Source organism: Porites lutea, chromosome 13, assembly GCF_958299795.1.
Source record: "Porites lutea chromosome 13, jaPorLute2.1, whole genome shotgun sequence".
Classification (NCBI taxonomy): Eukaryota; Metazoa; Cnidaria; class Anthozoa; order Scleractinia; family Poritidae; genus Porites; species Porites lutea.
Window position 1 is genome coordinate 20,523,038 of NC_133213.1, and position 23,015 is coordinate 20,546,052.

The window sequence follows — 23,015 nt, forward strand, 5'->3', positions numbered from 1 at the left end:
GAGAGACCTTCAGTTGTTCATATCAAGGTAGCCCATTCGGACACCTTAGCACCTTCTATCAATTGGAGCCCTGATAAGAATTAAATATGGAGGATATTACATGCCCGCTTGTGAATGCGAATTTTATCTTTGAGTGTTCGACTCGATATCTCACGAGTAAGCGCCCATCCACAAGCGGGCATGTAATATTCTGTTTATTATATAGACCGACACCGATGGTGAGATGCTGTGATGCTGTTTTCCTATTGGCTGAGACTGAAGTACCCATGACAACCGTGATATCTTCACATGTGAAGGATAAAAATTGTATCTTTACTGGATACCAAATTTTCGTCACTGGAAAAATCCTGGTATTTCATCGGTGTCGATATAACGATAATAAATTAGTCATGAACTCAGCGGTTAGACGCGAATCAGAACTGTTTGTATATAAGAGAGAGATCGTTTATTCATTCATATCAGCGTAGCTCGTTCAGATGCCTATAAGCACCTGTTGTCAATTGAAGCCCTGCCAAAGATTTCAAATTTTTATATATAATATATCAGTTTGTCACTTTCTTTAAAACATGCGAATATACACTTGAATCAGTGATTTCTCACGAAAAGTAAGATTTATTTCTCTGAGGCCAGGCCCGGAGGGAGCCAAGGGTGCCTTTGATTTTGCTAGATAAATCTATCGAGGGGCCCCGGCCGCTACTCCCCGAGATTTATCTGCTAGCTGCGGTGTACCCCAGTTGTATTTGCAAATTGCTCCAGAATTCCGTTGCCTTAGGCAAGATGGCAAACTGAAACAGAACAAACGTATAATTTGTATTTGTAAAAGACAAAGGAAATGTTTTACCTATAATATTTTATTATCCCACGCATTCCAGCTCATTCTTGGCACCCTCGCATTCAGTGTAGTCTCAATTATATGTCAGTTCTGACACTGATTCCTCTCAATCGTGGGCAATGGAACTTCCTTGCTTCCGATCCTGATCATATCAGGCTCTGAAAATGAGGAAATTAGGCAAGCTCTCCACGGAACCCACATCCGCAATGAAATAATTGAACGTCGGTAAAACGATAAACGGAAGGTGGAATAAGCCAACGAGCTGACGCCTTGGCCTTTTTTCCCACTACTAAATCGTATTCATGAACTATGTTTTTACTTTTGGTCTTTAAACTAAAAAAGAACCTCCGCCAAAGACGCTCTGGTTTTGTTGGCTAAAAAATTAATCTTGCCGCGCCTTCTAATCTAAAAGCTCTAATTTTGTTCGCCTTCCTCTTCTGACACCCAATTCGATTTGACGGAAATACGTCATGGATAATCATTAAATGCACATTAGCATGTGGTCCAGTTAATCCCGCCGTTTTATCCACTACTCCAGGTCAAGTCCGATGTCGAGTATCCGAAGTAATCGCCATGCAACAATTTTCTTTTCACCTTTTTTCCCTTGGTTATGCTTTCATGTTTACGGGCTTTTACAACATTATACTTAACAACAAAAAGTGAACTTTCAATCAAGTCATTCAATGGTCACGGTTTTCAATAAACTGATTGAATAAAGCCCGCAATAAAGATATCATGTTTATGAGCAGATTTAAAATGATTATGAGGTCGGAAAGGTCAGACAATAAGAGTGGTTTGGGCGTAAAATTAAAGTTATCGGTCAATTTCCTGTCCACATCATTCGCATATAATAAGAATTAGTAATGAAAAAATGTTTATTTATAACTTTACATCGAAGGATATTTAGAGATTGTCTCGCTTGCTAGGAAGTGGAGCTGTTTTGAATCGAAAGCATGACTGAGAAATGTTGTTCTTTCACCCTGAAACATTTAGTTTTCGTGACTATTGTACAATTTATCAACACTTTGGATGGCTCGATGACAAATGTTTTAAGCGTAACACACTCAAGCGACAAAGGAGATGTATTCGAGGTCTTGGCAAAAGAGTCGGTTTGTGCGACGAGTTGTGAAAGGTTTGGGGGTTTTCTACAAAAGAGCGATCGTCGAGACAGCAGTAGTAGCCACAAATGTTCTTGTTATTGTGCTAATTTGACAAAACCCACTTTTTATCGGACCAAGATAGGACAGGAAAGCTGTGTCAAAGATATAGAGGTTTTGGCTGACACAAACGAAGGTAAGCATCACTGGCATGATCAGGCATCCTAGCTAGATGTAACACTTTTCACTTCATCCGAAATCGTTGAAAAACTGGCCGTGTGCTCAACAAGTCAGAAAAGTGCTACAAGGAGGACCTCAGCAAATACTAAGAATGTCAGCTATCAAACATATTTTTTGCCTTTAATCTTTTGAGAGTTAGACAATCCGAGCCCTTAGTATAACTGCACATGATTTCTCATGAGAAAAAAAAATACGTTATTGTCCCGAAAGAGGTTGAGTAATATCATTTATTTAAAATGGCGGTCTTCACCTTTTTGATCACTATTAAAATAAAATTCATGACAATATTTCTCATTAACACAACCCAGAGTGCTTTTCCTGTCTCAGACTATTGTTCATTGTATATTTTCTTTTTGTTAATCCTGTTCCCCTGATCCTAAGGATTTTGAGTGATGCTCTTTTACAGTGGGACTTATCTTTTAAGGAATTTTCTTGATAACAGGAAAATTCCATGATTTTTTTTATAAGAAAAGGAACTTGGACTAGGAAACTGGTAATTAATTAAGTTAGCACTTCCTTTAGTCCATAGGGCCCCCACCCAAAATGCAAAAAAAAAAAAAAAAAAAAACTAGAACTGGAAGTTGATTTCATCCAATAAAAGTAACTTTAAAATTTAATTTTCTACAGAGAAATGCTACAACGCTGAGAAATTACAAGTTTTAAATCTTCATACAGACGGAAAAGCGAGAATAAAACCGGATGGCTTCTGTGAGCATCTACAAGTATCTGAATGGAAATATTATTATAATGGTTCATGGATTTCCTCTTCATATGACACCTTCTCGTCAAACACTACAAGACACAATGGGGCTGGAAAGAATATGTTACGAACATTTCTAACGGTAGGAAGTGCAACCTAAGAGTGATTAGCTTGTCAACGCTAGGTGCGATAACTGAATTAAATGATAAGACATATGGCGATGCGCGATTAAGGGTTGAGTTAAAATCAAGTCAACGTCAGATATCTGATAAAGATTAGCCTGTACACAGACGTTGGTTTTTTCTTCTTTCGACTATGTTCTCCTTACCCAGCCAACCCCATTTCCATACGCGCGCTCGACTAGACCTCTAAAGGGAAATACGAGGTCTATGGACAGGTTAGATAGAGATAAGAAAAGGTGATAGAAGACAGGTCACGTGAATACTGTCGGTATAAAGTATGGTTAAATCCCCTCTCATGAGAATAGATGATGCACTCCGACCACACCCTGTATGGAAAAAAAGCCTCAAATAAGATGCTAAGAGCTTTTAAATACTATACTACTCGCTAACATTTGAATTGGCAGACTTTAAGATTTGTGAAGCAAATAGAATAGAATAGAATAGAATATGGCTTGGTGGCTTTCGTTTTACATAAATTGTTATGCTTTGGGATTTTACCTAAAGATTCAGCTCCAAAGTTTCTCTTAATCTTGTGTCTACTAATTGACCTTGGGCAGTTATACTGGTGTTGAGAAGGTTTCTGCTGTAGGGGAAAATAACATAACTGTCTTTTTCTGTGTAGTGGAATGGACATCTAGCACCATTTTACAGAGGCTTGCTGATCAAAGTAATAGTTCGCTGCACTTATGGCGGGAAGACAGACAACAGATGTGTCATGCTTAAAGCTGAAGGAACTCACGTTTGTGAGTATTGTTTTTCTTACAGCTCTTGAAAGGGTGATAAGATCTCCCCTTTTTATATAGTTGATATTTTATTTTAAAACAAGTAGAAGAATTTCTGGTCTTGGAAACCCTGGGTAACCTATCCTATGCTTCGGTGTCGGACGCAGGCCGACAGTTCTTCGGACAAAGGCCGAAGTCACGAGCAGCGAAACGCGGGTCATCATAAAGACTTGACCGAAACAAGAAACCGCGCATGAAAAGTCTGTGCCACTCAGTGTAGGTCTTGGAGAAACTAGGTAAGAATTCTTGTCCTCACGTGCTATCTTTATAAACTTTCACAAGGCAACCTGATGTATTTAAAATCGTTCAGCAAAAATCAGCCACTTTCTTGTGGAATAAAATCAACTGAGCCAATTGACTCACTCACGTTTGATGTAGTTGGTTACAAAGCTATGATGGAATGGCGGGGTTAGATGATAAAAACACACAAGACGCAAATGAATGTTTGTATTACAGGCACAGGAGATCATTCTGAAAAGAGCTGGTACAAGTAAGTCGCGCAGTCGACCTTAACTTGATAACCTTACTTTAATTACTACCTTCGGATTAGTCATACTGCTCATGAAACCTGTAAAACGAAAACCGTACTTTTTTCAAATGAACGTCCTTTTTTTTCAATCATAGATCATGAAGTTCCAACATATACGACAATAGTCACGCCATCCTCAGAGCCAGGCACAGGCTCTTTAGTGGCCAGGCTTGACGAAGAGCAGTTGAATAAGGTTGTTTAATCTGTTTCATTTTATTATTTGTATGAATTTCTGAAAGTGCATATAAACCTTAGCGGTCAAGATTCGCGTGCAAAATGCCCTATCGCTTCGGTTTGTAAAAGTAACGTAGATTTTGCAATTTTGCCCGCTCAGAGTTTTGTGACAGTTGACAGTTTCATTATTGGATGTCACGTGATACCGAAATAGCCAATTAGAGCGCACACTTAGGGAAGAAATCTCCCAGCAGTTTAATCAGGGACAGCCGGGGGGGGGGGGGGCAGTTTACCCCTTTAATAGCCTTTACGGGGATGCTCAGCCCGAAGGGGGCACCTTTTTCAGGCGTTTGGTACTAATGAAATGGTAGGGAGTTTACTCCCTGAAATATACAAAAGGGGAGGGAAATCTGTCATTCCAATATGTGAAAGTACCTGAAAGAGCTGACAGGCGCATTTTAGGGCTGTGAAAAATACGAGAAAACTTCGTGGTTTAGTAGTTTATTCATATTTAGAAGACGAGGCATTATATTTTATAGCATTTGAAAAGAATACAGCGTTCTCAACTATTTTGCGAAAGGGGTACCACTTGTCAATGAAAGGTATACGAATGTGTTACCTTTTCTGACAAAAATGGTATTGCTGATTTTCAGTGTCACGTCTTTCAAAATTGATCGAAGTTAAAATCAAAACCGTTCAATCGATGAAGTCCAGAATCTGCAAAGAAATGAAAGGAGGTAAATATGAAAAGAACCTCGCCAAGATTCAGGACAGAGAGATGTTTCATATACGAGATATCAGGAGAAATGTTTTATCCAAATTTACAGAGATTTGTATGGAGACGCCATGTTGGTGCCCAACCGGATGGGCACAATTTGGCGGCCGGAAACCAACAAAAACGTCTGTCGCCGCGCATGTTTTGCTACAAAACGTTGAATTTATCTCTCGAAGAACTCATAAAACATCAAAGTAATATTCTTTTAATACATGAATTGTTCGGATAGCAAAATTAATACGTCACTTTCTTAACCTACATGACAGCTCTTTTTGCGTCACGCAATAGACTAGAAATTCAAGCGCATTCTATCACAAAACCAAGAACCCTTTCAGAGCGAAAATTTGTATAAATATTAGTTGATAGTTTGTAGTTTGAATTTTAGTGGCTTCATGCGAAAACCAAGAATATGAAAGGTTAAGGATTGAACTTGGGGCGGAGCCTCCCCGTATAAAATTTCACTGAGTACCCCGTCCCTCCCCCGGGGATACAGTCTTTAAAGTTAAATACCATAATATCAAGCATACGTTGGAGAAAGCTTGATATTTACTTTCTCTTTGTTCACAGACAACACGAGGCTCTGTGACAGTATCAGTACGTTACACCTCACTTCCAACAGAAGATTACTCTAAAGGAAGTAGCAGGGAAATATGGGTTATTACATGCCTTGGTCTGTCAGCTCTCCTCCTTATTATTGGTAGCGTCATTTCTGGATTCATAGTCGTGAAATGTCGACGCAATTGTCGCAAACCTGAAAGAACAGGTAGGTAATTAAACTTTAGATCTTAGGTGTTAACCCTAAGGTTAAGATTTTTCCCTTAACAAGCTACAATCAGAGACAAAAGTAGTTGCTACACTCGTCTAAAACGCGCGCTTTTATCGCTGACAATTTCATCCATTTTATCATACGTGATTGCGTAATTCTGTTTAAATGCCGTAAATCCCCCACCCCTGAATCAATGTTGTTTGTGGTTGAATGAAGACATGAGGCTTTAAATTACAATATTGTTTTGAGGGTGAGTGGGTTGTGGTACAAAAGATGATGGAATAGATTTGTCCACTATGCAAACAGGGGCCATTTTATGGAAGTCTCCAACACTTTTGCCCCTCATTATAGCGAAAGCAATATGTTCATACCATTGGCTTATTAAATAAACTAGTTCGATTATTCATCATCAGGGCGTTGTCAAGTTTCATAAGCATGCTAATGTTTTTAGAATAGGTAGTGGTGTAACACCTACATTAATTTCCCCCTTAAAGCTCTAAGGTTTCTTTGATTCATTTTAGTATCTCGCCGCCCTCTTCGAGTTTCTTCTGAACATGCGCAGCACACGTCAGAGGAGAATGCGGCCATGCATGATTACGAGTATGTTCACTATCCCTGTCTTGTTGACAGAGGCAGCACTCTTTCTAAGGGTAAGTCAAATATTACCATGAACTACACAGCTATTAAAACACATGTTATTCAATTTGACAAGGCTGTTAACGGCTTAGGAATAATGGTAAAAAACATATCATAAAAATGGTCTTTAATATGAGCTTGTAGCTGCAAGTAGGTTGGACCAAAACAGGCCATTTGTTCCTGTGGTTGCATACATGCTAGGAAGATAAGTAGATAAAAGCGTTCTCGAGTGTTAAACAATGGAGATGTTCATTTTTTCTTTGTTTTTCTTTGTTGTTTATTTGTTTCTTGCTTGTTTTTGTTGTTATTGTTTGTTTGTTTTTTTTGGGGGGGGGGTTGCAAGCAGGTGTTATAGAGTGGGACTTACGTTGATCATGTCTTTGCTAGCCTGTTGCGCTGTATTTACAAATATAGCATTCGTTTGCAAGTTATTTTACAATATAAATTTTTACCATCCCTTTAGATAAGCGCAGGTGCGAAAGAAGCGAAGACAATAAGCTTGTTATATGGTCAAAGAACAGCAGTGGTAACCCCACTCAAACCAACCAATCGACACAAGCAACTCCACCTCGCCTGCCTTATCAGCGACTGCTTACAAGAGTGACATCCACACCGCCACCTGAAGGTGATGTAAGCGCACCAATCGCCTCACCAACTGTGGGACTAGGGGAGGAGTTTCCATATCAGAAGCTTATAAAGACGGTGGCCTCTACTGAAAGTAGCGGACAGCAGAGGAATGACAATGAAGAGAAGCCTGAAGCAGATGTCTCATTGTATGATGAAACATCTCAAAAACAATACCAGTCTTTATCCCTGAAAAGAAATCCAACGGTAAGAATTTTTTTAACCCTTGAAAGGTTTTTTATTTTTTTATTTTTTTTTTTTTTGGTCGACCTATGTAAGGAGGGAAGTTTTGCTTGTGAAGTACGGTATCCTGGACTTTTAAATCCGGAATTCCGCTCAAGTAATCCGGAATCCAGGTTTCAGTGAGAAGGAATCGGGAATCCATTAACTGGAATCCAAAATTCACAAAATGGAATCCAGAATCCAAGACTGTCTTGGATTAAGGTGATGTTACACGAGAAGATTCGCAACTACGATTTTTAGCGCAACACCGCGTTGCAACATTGTTGCGACATAGTTTCGAATGGTTACAGCATTTTTCCGACATTGCAACGCTGCGTTGCACTAAAAATAGTCGTCGCAAATCATCTCGTGGAACCTTTAGTTCACATGGGGCGAGTTGGAGACTTCGGGTGAGCGTTTAAAGCGTGCTAATAAAATAATTGGAATGAAAGCTGCATCGAAGCCTAACTTCTTACTTGTTTACCGTCAGCTGCACGCTTCAAGAATTCATCTCGACACGGCTAGGTTTTAACATTCTTTGTTGAAAATTTGTTTACGGCATCTTTTTATCGGTAATTGATGAACTTTTTCTAGCAGTGACAGGTTGATCTCTGATTTCAAAAGAGTGGCGAGCGAAGGGGCCACAAGAAAGAAAAAAAATCAATTTTCATAACGTTCTAATAATTGGAAGGTTCAGGAAACTATTCTTTTACAGGGCGGCGTGCGTACAGAAAGCTCTGACCATTTGCCTAGGGAGTCCAGTTGAGTTCTTCTGTCCTTTCCCAAGTTAAATCTCCCGACGGCAAAAGAGTCAGGGACGAAGGAAATTTAGTTGACGGCGTTTCTTGTAGAATTGTTACGTTAAGTTCTAGAGATCAAGTAGGAAACGACCGCACTGGAAAAGAATTAGCTTGCATTTGGGTAATAAATTCACTAATGAGAACATTAATTTTCTTTCTCCACAGTCTTGTCCTAAGGAAAGTGACACAGGATATATGCTGATGGAAGGAGCTTCTCCTCCCGAAAGAATTTATGAGTATGACTACACGGAACCTTTGCAACCCAACACACTATTCCGAATCTCTCACGGTGACACCGAGCAGGTTATCGTTCAGGTCTCTATTGGCGACCTCAGTGATGTTGCCTTAAGTGAACATCAGTTGCAACAACAACAAAGACAACCATATGACCAAGTCATAACATCTTTAGCTAATACTGATGAAAATTACGAAGACATAGAAAACATGAATGTAAAGAACAGTTTACCCACTGAGGGAAACGATGTTGGACACGGCGGTTCAGAGTATAAATCTCTGTCTGCTGGATGTTATGAAAACTTATCAGGAGAGAACGAGGGACATTTGTCGGGGAGAAGAACCGATCCCGAGGAATATGTTGAGATGGGAGAAAGAAGGAGCGTACTGGTTTCAGATTATGCAGATCAATCTGGTTGCAGTGGTTTTCCAAACATTGATGAAGAAGGACCTGAATACCATGTCTTGGAGGAGCTGGAAACGAGTGAAAGTAAGTCTTTTGAACTGATTTTTTTTTAGCTTGGATGCCAGAGAAACAGACTGCAAGCCTGTTCCCGCAGATCTTCTATATTTGTGATCTCTTTTAATGCGTTCGAAAAGTGGAGGAAGACTCTGGAATTATTGAAAAGACTTCCTCGCTTGTGCCAATTTCAAGAGTAACTTACATGTACAAGTGAGCCCATTGTCTTGGTGTCTGAAAATGATAGCTGCACTTGTAAATTAATTAATATACTTGTAATAGTTTTACTCAATTGACCCTTGGTTGCAATACATTTATCAAAATAATAATAATGATAATAATAATTATTATTATTATTATGATTATTATTATCATTATTATCTATACATTCATTACTTCAGAACTTACTTCTCTAGTGAGCAAGTCTCTATGGGAATATATAACAAATAGAATTTTCAAGACATAAACTCGCAAAATTTTACATGAAGTACTTTGTCTACTTAAGTACTATGGATCGAAAAACGAATTTGAAATGCCAAACATGAAGTTTCTACTTTCAATCTAGGGCGATTTACAAAGAGATTTTTATCATGACTCCTTGTGAATAAATATTTAATAATTCCATTAAAATCACACTTTTCTTGCAGATAAGAAATTTGATGATGGTGATGATGAGGACGACGATGAAAATGAAGATCATGGTGATCATGATGAGTAATGAGATTAAAGTCTGATGAGCGATGGCAGTGCAATTCACTATAGTGAATTGAATAACCGGTCCGCGTTACTATTTCCCTGCGAGGACATAAAATATTGGAGGAGTGACAACTCTAGTTTACTGGTTTTCAAAATATCTCTTTTAAAAAGGATAAAGCCATAGGGCAAATATAAAGGTCCAATTTAAGTCTTGTCAAGATGACATTTTAAAGGGAGTGAAACGTGTTGTAAAGCTTTTAGTGGATTCAGTGCCTAACTCCTGGCCTAACACCCTTCAGAACTCACATCCACATTAGAAAGCGTATGCTGATCCATCTCTTTTAGTGCAGAATTCGCATTGATTTCTCTTTTTCCACATTTTCCATCACCGAGAAAACATGCACGTAAATTTGCTGAACAAACAAATGATGGTGGTTTAAAGTTATGTGGCTTTATTCAAAGTCGTGGACAATCAAATTGCCTTTTTTAAAAGAAAAGGATAGTGTTTCAGGATAGCAAAAATTTTTCGAAAAATTATATTTGAAATCCATTCGATATAATATGCATTTGAGCGAAGCGAATACCCTCGAATTGTTGCACTCGTTGACCATGTGAAATTCTACTTGTCCTAATGACGGTTTGAACAAAGTTATTGTGTTAAAAATATAGCTAAAAAAATATAGCCAATATTTGTAAATTATGCTGCTTATTTTCATTTGTGGAAGTCGTCAAGCGTGCACCAAAATAAAAACATCAAACATTATTTTTCTTGTGACTTATATTGTATTTTGCTATAGGTGAATACATGGGCGGCAAATTTCCAAAGGCAATTATAGATATTTGCTCAACAACGTTTTAAGAGGAGAATTTTTTTTACCTTAAAGTAAACAAAACTAAAAAAAAAACACTTCAAGAAATTCCAATCACAAGATAACAACTTTTCACTGTTGCGTATAAAGTCAGTAAGCTTCAAATGAAATATGTATATAATGCATTTCGATTTCAACGTTATCTAGGCTTTTAAAGCTATATTGGTTGTTAAAGCAATTATATATACATAATTTATTTCCAGAAGGGCATTATTATATAAATTTTGTATTTCCAAGTATTCATACTTACATATAATATTTTTTTTTACATTCACAATATTATTATTACAGTCATTATACATTCATCACAGCCGAAATAGCGTTTAATAATTTTTGTAGTACGAGTAGTCATAAGAGAAAATAGCAGGAATGGGGGGACATGGGGAGGGGGGGGGAAGGGTGGTCGTCAGTGCTTTCTCAAAATAGTAATGAAATATGTATCCGTGCTTATGTTAAGGGATTAAAGGAGCTGGGTGACAAAATTTATCAAAATTCGGATAGTGGGAACTGCTACAAATTGAGTGAAACATAAACAAGAAGGAAATCGCTTAAAGCGCTAAAAAGAAGGTTAAAATCACACAAAAAACACAAAATGATGCACGGATGGACTAACTAGAAGAAGATTAAAAAGGTTTGCAATTTTTTAAAACTATAACAGTTTTTCAAAGTTCATTTTTTTGCTTGTAACGTTTGATATAATGCTTGGGAGACATATTCGTTTTACACGAAGCTGTGATTTTCTCATTCACAAGAAATTTCCCATGTTCCATATAGCGTATAACGACGCGTAAACATAAACAAAATGAACTAACCAACCGAGACACAGCGCCTTTGATGTGGCTGAAAATTACAGCTGGTACTTATAATTTGCGGTAGTGCGTTTAGTTAGTGTTTTTCCCACGGCAGGATGCGGCTATATCAAAACTTGCGGGGTCCACTCTTATGTGGTCAATTTTCAACTGGACTTTGCGGAAATAACTGATTATCTTTTGCAATACAGCGGCTATAATTTAAGGATAGGATAGGATAGGATAGGATAAGTGCTTTATTATCAACAGAGCGCCTACAGACGCATGTGTTTACAACGATAATAAAGATTTTCGTGCAGTTATTACAGAGGTGTACATTTGTAAAATTTATACAACTATTAAACAAGGTTATATTAAACGCGTCTATCTCTTTCGCGGAAGCGATCATATACGTATTTAGCCACAATTTTTTGCGTTTTCTCTCCTTGCTTCATACTTATCAACGTTGCAAAGGCAGAGCTTGGAGTCATAGAGTCAAGAATAAGATTAGTTTCCTTTTTTAGCGTATTGAACAGCTCTCTCCTAGGATCCCTATGGGCTATGCAATTCATCAAAAAATGCTCCTCGTCTTCTATTCCAGTTTTAGATAATGGACAGATTCTTTGGTCTGGTTGATAGGGTTTAACGTATCGTCCAGTTTCAATTGCTAGTTTGTGGTTGCTCAATCTTAGCTTTGTGATTGCTACTCTTTGATTGATGTTTCTTACATTTGTGAGGTAATTTTGGTAGTCATGGGTAAGTTTAAATTTCCTAAAAGTTCTTAGTTTGTTTTTTTGATGCGGGTCCTTTCGTTCATCATTGTGTATTTCGCTAAGTCACCCCACCCCGCCCGGGCGTATCTCTTTCTCCCCCTCCAGCCCCTACACTCTTAAACTGAATGCACGTCTGCTAAAAACAGAGAAGCTGAACGAGCCCTTACAGAAACCAGAGCTTGAAAGACAATTTGGGACCTCTCTCTTGCTTTCTATTATAAAGTGAATTCCCCACATGCACACTAGGTCCCAGTTGTTCCAAACGGTGGATAGCGCTATCCACCGAACAAAATCTCTATCCAGTGGATAACGCAATTGATTTCCCTAATACTTGTCCACTGGATAGCGATTTATCCGGTGGATAGCGCTATCCAACTTTGGAAATACTGTGGCCAGGAGTAGTTTTTTACCCCCGCTTTAAACCACCAGGCCCCAGTTGTTCAAAAGGTGGATAGCGCTATCCACGGGAGAAATCTCTATCCACCGGATACTGATTTATCCGGTGGATAGTGCTATCCAGCTTTTGAACAACTGGGGCCTGCAGGAGTGGTGCAGTCATATATTTACGTAGGGACCAGTGGCGGATCTAGAAGATGGGCCAGGGGGATGCCCCTCTTATTTTTGGACCAAACTGAGGCATGAAGAGCCTAAAAAAATTTTTTTGGAGACCGCCCCCCCCCCCCTTCCCGTTTCCTTATCTAAGGATCTAGATTACAGCTCCCCCTTATCTCATGGTCTGGATCCGGCATTTGGGACGGAATGAAAAAGCATGTGACGTTATTAGAGCGTGCGAATTCAAGTTTTAAATTGTTATGTTAGATATTGAGAAATATTTGAGTCTGTTACTCATAAATGGTTTTGTCACTTTGAATGTTTTTTCCCAAGAAAACATGAAATACTTTCACGTTCTCGATATTAGGGTCTGCAGAACTGACAACGTTTCAGTTACTGCTCTCCCTATATATATGCTCAGTTTTTTTTTCTTTGTGTTCATGTTATCAGATTTTTTCCGCTTCGATAAGAGAAACTAATGAGTCAGATCAGTGGCAAATGACCAATTGACTTAAATGTGGAATAACGAAGATCATGCGCCCATCTGACTAACTTAACGATTATTGGAGTGTTTTAAAATTAGAAAGTTGGCTTTACAATAAAGTTAACAAACTCTATCTAAACCTTAAATCTCCTTTTATGTTGATAACGTTGTGTTGACTCAGGGCCATTTTTATGAACTAATATTTATCGAGATCGCAGTTCCAGGTTTTCACTATAAGTAAAAGTGTTTGCCTCTTAGGGTAAGAATGGCAAAAATTCGCAAGAGGAAAACTGAAAAAATGATAACGACTTGGTAGAGAAAATCGATGTAAAACACTTCATTGTAAAAGCTTAATTATCAACGGCATTTATAAAGTAATTATTATTTCTATGTTCTCCCAAACTAAATTTCGTGATCAGCGTTTGACAAGATTTTAGCAGCTGTTCTCTCAAGTGACGACAGGCTCAATATGGCGATAAAAAATATGGAAATTTTCGAATCATCTGTTTGCGTCGAATAGAAGAGAAGCTAAAAAGCATTTTGAAACTGTATTTATTTCATTTCAGAAAAGTTTTTTTTTTTTCGTCTCCCTTGATCACAACGACACATATTGATAACGTGCCTAGAATGGCTAGGCGCCAAAATCGCTTTCTTTAAAAAGATTGTTCATCAATATTGTCATAATATTGCTTTGAAATTTTGCTTTAGTATCCATGCAACTTTAAAAACAACCTTTGAACAAGTAGATGCATGGATACCGATATTGACTGAGCAAAAAGAAAAGGATGAATTCCCATCATGAATGAAGCTTTTTGGAGTTGTTTTCATCTTGAAGCAGATGGCGAACCCTAGTGCTTTTTGAATATCTGAACTGAACTTCAATGATCTTCTTCGGGAGCTCGAGTCAATCGACGTGAAGAAAATTACTATGCTCTTGCAAACCGCATCTAGAACCACACAGAAAAGCTAAGTTCTATGTAAACACAATATTCTCTGAAACATCGACTTTCAAGGAACGGCTTATTCGAACACTCTTCTTGGACAACGTTAACAGTTAAGAGGGGATCCGTGAAGCAAATTCATAGAAATGCCAGCCTACAACTGGATCATCGTAGTTTCGGTACTTATCAGCGGTGTGAACAGTTTTACCGTAATCCGCTCTACCGATCCATTAGGACAAGGAGACGTTGACAAGTTTTCTAACACGGATTGTGTCCCTGCTTTATGTGGAAGCCTTCGTTCTGCTACTTGTTGGACAACGGACTGTTGCTTTTGCCAGTGCAATTACGCCACACCGAACTATGTCATGTCTGAAGGAGTATGTAGGACTAACGACGAGATAGATACAGGTAAGCTGAATGTTTTAAGTATATATTTTTAAGGCTGAATATGGCAAGTTTAAAATTATAAAATCCTTTAAGTACCAGATGATTGTAGCTTTAATCTGTGGGTCATAAGAATCTTAATTAGTGTGACCATCCAAATAAATTCTACTGAAATACTAGTGCTGCCTTTTTGTGAGGTACTGACTCAGTGCAAGTTGCATGGTTTTCAATAACGTTTGAATCTGTGAGTCTCAAAAATTATAAATCGTTGTGACCTCTTAAAGAAAACAGTTTCATCACAACTGATCATGAAAGAACAAAGTGTTCTCACAGAAACATAATTCTCCAACCCATCTGTCCTCAGTCAAAGATCACTGATCCTTTGGAGAAACACTGTCGGCGATATAGTTAACAACACTGTTTGTAGTAATCTATGACAAGCGTCTTGAATACCCAGGAAGGAAACAATAATAAAAGATGGTAGAGCTCAGGTCACATTTAAAGAGTTACTTGAAGTTTCGACCGTTATCGAGATGTATGGATCTGTTTATTTTTGAAATCAAGAATATCATACTACCCTCGTAAAATAATTAGTATCGCGCAATAAAAAGCACCACTTTGGGTAATGAGATGAATTTGGATAAACAGGAACATTTCTCGTATTTTTGTTGCCGTTAAGCAACACATCAAGAGAGTCAATACATGTACGTGTGTCAAAATGGAAACCAATGCAACTAAGATATGTTTCAAAGGACTGCACCCTACGAAAGCTTTGATTTAGGCCCATTGTCTACATATATCCGAATTATAAACATTACCAGATCACCCATAGCTTAACCTTCATGCAATAGATGTACAGGGTGAAATAATCGTTTTTTTAGTGGTGACAAGTTGATTCTATCAACTCATTTCATGAAGCCAAATTTCAGTGTAAATCGGCCTTTGTACAACTGGGCCAATGAATATGCTCTAACCCTGATTCACTGCGTTATTTATTTATTTATTTATTTATTTATTTATTTACCCATCTATTTATTTGAATAGGATGTCAGATAGAAAATACACTTAACGAGGATTTCCCCTTGCCCGTCAAGGAAGTAACAAAACCAGGAAAGCTTCAGTTTATTAATCCGGGGTGCAATGGAATAGTGCAAAACAGCATATGGTACTATCGATTGTCTTCTATTAAGTGGATCGCGGGACCACGGAATATATTCAGCATAAGAGCCGTTCCCAATGACAGAGGGAGCTTGAATTTGCAGGTGTGTAATATCAACGTTTAACCCTGGAATTGTACATGAAAATACGTGATAAAGAACTTTTCAAACCGTGTTAACTTAAATTCGTTTTCTGTATATTTTAAACACTCATTGTCAAGAATTACAATCCGTCTAAAAGTAACCTCAGTTGATGGAGGTGTCATGTGACGGTGAAAGCAAAACAAAGATCTCACATCATTAAAAATGGTGGCTAACTTTGTTTGTCTTGTCCCAGTGCGCCTTTTTCTGTCCAGGGTGGTGGTTTTGAGCCACGTTCCTAGGACTAGCTTCAAAAAGCCTATGAAAGGGGTGCCTGACATGGACCATAAGTGACTTGGATAAATTACGAGATTATCCTTCCTTTTTTTGGTTTATGCGTGATAAGCAAAAAGAGAATTTGACATTTGATTAGGGCACACTTAAGCCTTATTCCATGCCCTCTTCCACCACCATCACCTTTCAATTAATAATAATAATAATAATAATAATAATAATAATATTATTTAATAATGGTTTATTAACAGTGTATACACCTAGTGGCTCTTCACCTGTTACAAACTACAATATAAAAAATGAAAAACTATAATATACTACAAAAACAAATTGAAATCTACAATATAAAAAGCAATGATATCGGACTATAAAAGGATATTGTATAAAAAATAAAAATGTAATAGAGATTAGCAACAGTAATTCAACCCTATATGTAATTTACAAACTACTTACAAATGTTATTTAGTAGATACCCATTAACTTCCCTACAGTATACTTTGAAATCGCTACAGTTTCTAATATTTGCCGAAAGGACATTAAATAACTTGGCAGCAGAGTCTTAAAAGGTGCCCCTCTCCATTGGTATAATTAATCTTGTTGCTATTCCTGACCGCAAAGCTCGCAGATGTTTTACTGTATCTAGTGGTACGTAAGACGGCCAGCTCGGGGAGTACAAAGCCTGGTGAACGAGTTTGAGAGCGTGGAAATCTCTTCGATGTCTTACTGGTAACCACCCTATCTTAACAATATCGTTAATGTCATTTACATACTTATTCAGGACAAAACTAGCAGCTTCTAGCTGGACAAGTTGTAAACGTCTTAGTTGAAATTCCGGCAAAGGGTAATAGACAATATTAAATCATAGCTTATGTCTTATAAAGCTATAGAGAAGATGCTCTCATTTTCCCCTGTTATATTTTCTCTTCTTATCATCTGTAGTGGGATAAGGGTCTCGACGCAAAGTATACTGGACTGATTTTAAAGTTCGAGTTCACGTGTCAAAATGCACGCATTACTAGCTGCGTATTGATGAAGTCAAAAGGAAACTATACAACAACTAACGAAGGTATTATATCAATATTTAGATATTGAGTTCCACCAATCTTAATGGTTTGCTTCATTCTGTATTTTAACTTGTGTCAATGTATCAAGTTGCATCAACTCTGATGGTGCTAGTATCTGATCCCCTTACCACATGTTGCCAGAAGTAAACTTTCTATTACAAAACGGCCAACAGCAACTTATTAAGGCCAGAATTCTGGAGTAAAATATTCAATGGTAATAAGCCAGCAGTTCTTTAGGGGCTCTTAATCCACTACCTAAGGCTGGCTATGTCTGTACACTCTACCAGTTGCTGAAAAATTCTCCCCCCTAGTATGGACACCTGTTCACAAACACGTGGATAATGTATTCCGAGACATCGGTTGACCGCATCACCACCAAGAATCTCACCGCTGGCAGAACACTGGCAGTAAGATATGCAGGATAGAGCTGTCAGGCTCGTCACTAAAGAAGTCATCAAATTATGTTGGTCAGCTTTCTAATGCTTAAAGGAAGACAAAAACATAATTTTGAAGGATGAAGTGAAGCAACAACCTATCCTCTTGAGAATCGGCTTTCACATTGAAGTGGTAGACGATTTCAGGTATTCTGGGACATCTGTTGTGAACAACGTGAAGGATTTTCTGGCAAGAAAAAGTTCATTACGGCCTTCACATATCCCTCGCTTCTTTCATGGCTGTTTTAGGGGAACAATCAACTCTCTCTAACAGAAACATGGACTAGCTACGATTTGGGGGCTGGAAAGTTCTTCAAAACCGAGCCAGCTAAAAAGAACCATCTTACCAGGCCGAGCATAGACTTATGGAGAAGTTCAGTCTGTATATCCATCTATCGCCTCGACACTGGGACAAACGGGAGTTTAATACAGGCCACTGTTTCAATGCCAAAGAACATCCTTCGTTCCCAAGAGACTATGGCGAAATAAGAGCAAGAAGACTCCTCTGCCAACCCCAACACAATCTCGAGAAATAACAGGCACAGATACACTTTTAGAAGAACAATGGAGAAAATATCCAGCGCTTGGACATTCTCCCGTCCATCTCAACGGCAGTCGAAGTTTAATTTGATGACGGATGATGATGATGATGATGATGATGATGATGAAATAAGGATAGGTTTCAGGCCCTTCTAGACACTTTACCCACCATATAAATTTCGACAATCCTATCAGGGTAACCAAATATCTTGATTATCAATGCTTAAAATTATCAGTACAATGAGCAAAGTAACTTGCCCTAATCTTCACATGATCTTTCCATCAGTGTTGTCAAGCTCTTTGGTTCCACTGGGATCCAATGATGGGGGAATTGGTGTTACAGGAGGAGAAACAAGTCCCACACTACCGAGTGGCAACTCGGATGGAAAGGTTTGAATTAAAATAGTAACTGAGGAAAGTGCGATGTTAGAACTTTATCCAGAAATTAAACCTTACTCCCTTACAAAAATGGCTTTCCTATGTACGCTGTTCCAATAGACATAACTGCCAAACTTGAATCAATCGATAAAATTTTAGGCAAATACATTTGATTCTAAGCAAATATTCTACCTTTTTTGAGTAATTGAAGCCATGGTCACTAAAGAAGACCCATTCAAAGCTACCCACATGATAAACCTTAATGTGAATTGTCACCTCACAATGAAAAAAAAAAGCCAAGACGCAACCATTTAAAACTCTGCGTCGTTTAGTTTTCTAATTTCCCATGGTAATTAGACATATTTTTCTCACAATGAGAAAGCCCGTCTGAAAGGTCTTAGGATTAAGACTTATGTTTTGTTTAAGGTAAACAACGGTGTTCTGGATCCAGCAGCAAACACCAAACAAAAGGTGGAGGCAAGGCAAACTGGAGCCGTCGTCGCTGGAGTGACAGTGTCACTAGCTTTCGGAATTGTACTGGTGTTTGTTACTTTACTGCTTATGGTGAAGAAAAGACGTAACGAGGGAACGTAAGTCATAGTCATTATAATATAACATGATTTACGCCAATCATATCTGAGTGAATTTGCATTACCTTTATTTTGTTTAGTGGGCATCACAGTTAAAGAATAATCGCTCAATAATTCGCCCCTTCTAACAAAAAAAAGGTAATCCAAGACAGTCTTGGATTCTACAGATCCCACGCTTTGAATTCTTGATTGCGGATTCCTCGTCGGTGGAACTTGGATTCCGGACTCTAATCTTAAGCTGGATTCCAGATTCCTTGAGCTGAATTTCTGATTCCAAAGCCTAGGATTCTTTATTCCCCAATCTGGCCACAGGAAGAATAGTTTTAAGATCTGCAATAAAGCTACGTGCAAACGGACGCAACAACTCCCAACATTTTTCGTCTGTGTTGGCAGTGGTGTGCAAACGGTTGCAATAATTCCCAACACTGTTGGGACCTGCAGTGCATGGTGGGAAGGATACAACCCATTAGACTTTGTAAACCATGTGCAATGCGCATGCGTGGTCCAATCAATTTTGGAAGAGCTGTGCAAACGGATCCAACATTGTAGCGCTACGCTTCGGCGATCACGGAACAAAAGAAATGTTGGCTCAAAACTTTGAACGGTTTCAAACTTTCAGCAATAACTCCCCCAAAAAAGCAACATCATACAACAGGGTGTGCAAACGGGCGTAACATGTAACATCCAACAAAACTGGGAGTTGTTTACCAACAATGCTGACGATCCGTTTTCACGGGGCTTAAAGGAACAGACCGTTTAATTCTATTCTATTTCGTTTATTTACCTTTTCGGTTAATTTTTAGGGAAAAAGATCAAAGAAGAAATGCACCAAGTAAGAACTACTGAAAATTTGATGAGTTAATACGATTCTCTGAAACTTCAATACTTAATACAAATAACAAAATCTGCTTACCCAAATCTTATAATCTCTACTTTTTTCGTTTTTCACAGATGTGACCTATGAGGTAAGAAATTATTGATGTGCATTTATATAATCACTTTATTATTCAAGCCACTGAGTACATCAAAAATTTCTTAATAATAGTTTCTGCTTCTTTTACTTATCTAGTCATTTTATATATATATATCTTCGTATATTTTATATTTGTATTGATACATTTATTGTTTCATTTATTTTCACAGGAGCCTTCTCGTCCTCCTCCTCGATTAGGAGTAAACACAGAATCTTTTCGTAAGTGTCAAACACTTCATATTAGAGACATGGTGTTTCTGGATACTGCGTATGCATTTAGGATGAAAACGCAGACTTGCTGACGTAAATTCCGGCAGTTGAAAACCTTGCATTTTCCTTGCTCACTTAAAAAAAAAAACATCATAATTTACATTTTATTGCTGGCTGTAAAATTGAACCGTTCAAGGCAGCTGTAATGATTTCTTTTCTTTGTTTTGTCGCACAGACAACGAGTTTTACAGTTCGGATTGCGTCCTGTCAATCAGTACAGAAAACATAAATGGTACTGACACCCTGGCGGCTAAGACATTGAAAATGGGTCCACTGCCACCTCTGCCTACTCAGGTAAGTTACTACTATTAGCAAGCCCGTAGTCGCTATGGTATGTTCGATTGTAGTTCCGATCAGACAAGACGAAGGTTGACAATTACAACAAACGCACGATAGCGAGTGACGAGATTCAGGGGTGAATCTAGGAGGGTGCAGGTGGTGCGCACTCTTTCCCCCCCCCCCCCCAACCCCACTTCCCCTAAGATGACCCGCAGCTTTGTAGTAAAACTGGTATTCTGTATTAAAATTTGTTTGCATCACCAGTCAGTTACGCCATTCCTTAGTGGTGCACTCCTGGGAGCAGGCGGGTGAGACTAGAAGAGTCACATTGCAATTGTAAGGCCGTAGTTAACGAGTCAGTTTCAAGATCTTTACTGAGTTCCCTCCTCTCAACAAATTAGTCAAAGTGGCGAGGTTGTCCAACTAGGGATGGGTGCTGGTCGTTTCATCGATTAAACACCTTGCCTGTCCCCTTCGTCTCTTAAAAATTACAAGAATGAAAAAAAGGTTTCCTACGCTTACAGACTCCTTTTTGCCGTTTCCAGGAAGGAATCTATGAAGAACCAATTTTAGTAAGGACCATCGCTTACCATCCGCTGGCAAAGGACTCACACGAGACAGACAGTGAGTATTTTAGAGTATAAGCAAGTACCTGACACGTTTGATACTCTTAAAGGGAATCGAGAATGCAATCTACATGTTCAATTACTTCCCAGAAATAAAACAAGCAAAATATAATAATTATGGTAAAGGGAATTGAAGTTGAGGTTTCATTCCTGTGTTGATATTCTCCAAAATAAAACAAGCAAAATATAATTGTAACACTTAACGCCTGTGATCATATGATTTACAGAATCAACAGAGAGGAAGTGCTGCATGCACTAATAAAACCTAATATAATTATGACAATACAAAAGTACAGGACAACAATAACCTGTTAAATAAGCCTTAAATGAAATCCCATGATGTCAGTGTAAAATGACTTGAAAAGAAACGACGCTTAAGGACGCTATCATTTCTCTATGATTTTTCAGGGACGTACAGCAATGTGCCAAAGGAACAGAATCCACCTCCGGATTACAACGTTCTTGAACCACCGTCCACCGACGATGATGACTACGATGATAACATTACTGAATGCCATGGAGGAGCATTATCGACAAAACAAATCTGAAACTCGACGGTTCACGAAAGAAGAACGAGAAAAGTACATCATCGCATTTAACCTGAAAGACAGATAATTTTAGCCTCCACGTACAGATGGGCGATTGTTAGAAATGTCCTGCAGCGAAACCTCTATCAAGCGGACACTTTCGGGACCTTCCCAAGTGTCCGCTTAATAGAGGTTTGCAAAAACGGCGCAATGTTTTTTGACGATTAAGTTTCAACGGTTACTCTGTACTATGATAAAGATCCATGTTATTAGGAAAGCTAAGGAAGCTTTACTAGTCTTTGTGCAAGACTTTCGGTCTAATCTACAGTTTATTGACAGCTAAATGTATTGATTTATCTTTATTTATCGAGTACAGTACGTATTTCAAGGACATTATCTAATACTACTTTTGTAAATTCAGTGTCCGCGTCCGCTTAATAGAGGTGTCCGGTGAATAGGGGTTCGTTATAAAAAGAAATATAATTAAGACATTAATTTCGGGACCCGGCTTAGTGTCCTCTTAATCGAGGGTGTCCGCTTAATTGGGGGTCCGCTTAATAGAGGTTTCACTGTAGTTGTCTGCACGCCTTGAGTGCCTATATACGGACAGTAATACACGATTATCCTATCCCCCTATGGGGCTTTTCAGGGAAATGAAACAAATACCTCAAACTGAAAATGACAAAGTTAACAATTCCAGTTGATAGGAGGCGAACCAGTTAGCTATTTTACAAGCGTGCCCCAGGATTTGAACTCTAGACTACCGAGAGCAAATTTGAATTGACGTTGATTAAGCAGTGCAGCAGTCGTCTCGTTTCCAAGAAATCGGTAGGCAGGATGACCATACGTTATTCTATATAAGATAATATTCGGGGATTTATCTCCGTATAGCTTCCACAATTCCATACAGAGCACTCACGGTTTGAAGTTGAACATTTTTTAACGCGTTCAATTGCACGAATCGACGAGTGAGGATGTTTCGACGTTCTCTGATACTATTAGCGATTTATGTACGTCTTAAACATCCCAGTTCACTGCTTATAAATAAACAATAAGTTTAAAATAAGTTGTGTGTTTTTTTTAAATGCCTGATTAATGTGTACACCATTGAAGAGACTAATAATGTTTCATAGAGATAACTGATTACATCGTATAATTTCAGGTTGGAGGGGGCACTTCCATTATTGGCCTAAATGGATTTGTGCCGCAGAACTGGGTCTTTTAAGACCTCTCTTGAGTCCCCCTCCCCCCCTTGAGTGTCT

The 23,015-nt window shown here is 38.4% G+C and overlaps 3 protein-coding genes across 5 annotated transcripts; all 3 read left to right on the forward strand.

The window, feature by feature from the left end:
* The first annotated feature begins 2,840 nt into the window (after positions 1-2,840).
* LOC140923395 (uncharacterized) lies at positions 2,841-10,798 on the forward strand. 3 transcript variants are annotated; one of them, XM_073373485.1, is made up of 8 exons: positions 2,841-3,011; positions 3,674-3,794; positions 4,452-4,555; positions 5,879-6,074; positions 6,599-6,727; positions 7,177-7,544; positions 8,525-9,083; positions 9,701-10,797. In XM_073373485.1, exons 1-8 carry the CDS (start codon positions 2,991-2,993, stop codon positions 9,769-9,771), a joined length of 1,569 nt encoding a protein of 522 aa, XP_073229586.1. In that variant the 5' UTR covers positions 2,841-2,990; the 3' UTR covers positions 9,772-10,797. The 3 variants fall into 3 exon arrangements, with proteins under 3 accessions (XP_073229586.1, XP_073229587.1, XP_073229588.1); XM_073373486.1 differs by having other exon boundaries at positions 4,458-4,555; XM_073373487.1 differs by lacking the exons at positions 4,452-4,555; positions 5,879-6,074 and having other exon boundaries at positions 9,701-10,798.
* Positions 10,799-13,958: 3,160 nt separating this feature from the next.
* LOC140923084 (uncharacterized skeletal organic matrix protein 3-like) lies at positions 13,959-19,987 on the forward strand. The gene is made up of 6 exons (XM_073373148.1): positions 13,959-14,564; positions 15,585-15,802; positions 17,012-17,138; positions 18,397-18,500; positions 18,915-19,078; positions 19,882-19,987. The coding sequence occupies exons 1-6, from the start codon at positions 14,303-14,305 to the stop codon at positions 19,922-19,924; spliced, it is 918 nt and encodes a 305-aa protein (XP_073229249.1). The 5' UTR covers positions 13,959-14,302; the 3' UTR covers positions 19,925-19,987.
* Positions 19,988-20,159: 172 nt separating this feature from the next.
* On the forward strand, positions 20,160-22,779 carry LOC140923085 (uncharacterized skeletal organic matrix protein 3-like). Its single transcript, XM_073373149.1, has 4 exons — positions 20,160-20,270; positions 20,497-20,615; positions 21,146-21,224; positions 21,635-22,779. Exons 2-4 carry the CDS (start codon positions 20,586-20,588, stop codon positions 21,772-21,774), a joined length of 249 nt encoding a protein of 82 aa, XP_073229250.1. The 5' UTR covers positions 20,160-20,270; positions 20,497-20,585; the 3' UTR covers positions 21,775-22,779.
* Positions 22,780-23,015: the final 236 nt, after the last annotated feature.

Excerpts from the sequence above, each read along its gene's own strand:
- LOC140923085 (XM_073373149.1), top strand. The coding sequence starts at position 20,586 with ATGGGTCCACTGCCACCTCTGCCTACTCAG. Across the intron at positions 20,616-21,145 it reads TGCCACCTCTGCCTACTCAG|GAAGGAATCTATGAAGAACC; the intron begins GTAAGTTACTAC and ends TGCCGTTTCCAG. Across the intron at positions 21,225-21,634 it reads GGACTCACACGAGACAGACA|GGACGTACAGCAATGTGCCA; the intron begins GTGAGTATTTTA and ends ATGATTTTTCAG.
- LOC140923395 (XM_073373485.1), top strand. The coding sequence starts at position 2,991 with ATGTTACGAACATTTCTAACG. Across the intron at positions 3,795-4,451 it reads AGCTGAAGGAACTCACGTTT|TCATAGATCATGAAGTTCCA; the intron begins GTGAGTATTGTT and ends CTTTTTTTTCAA. Across the intron at positions 6,075-6,598 it reads TCGCAAACCTGAAAGAACAG|TATCTCGCCGCCCTCTTCGA; the intron begins GTAGGTAATTAA and ends GATTCATTTTAG.
- LOC140923084 (XM_073373148.1), top strand. The coding sequence starts at position 14,303 with ATGCCAGCCTACAACTGGATCATCGTAGTTTCGGTACTTATCAGCGGT. Across the intron at positions 15,803-17,011 it reads GAGGGAGCTTGAATTTGCAG|TGGGATAAGGGTCTCGACGC; the intron begins GTGTGTAATATC and ends TATCATCTGTAG. Across the intron at positions 17,139-18,396 it reads CTATACAACAACTAACGAAG|TGTTGTCAAGCTCTTTGGTT; the intron begins GTATTATATCAA and ends TCTTTCCATCAG.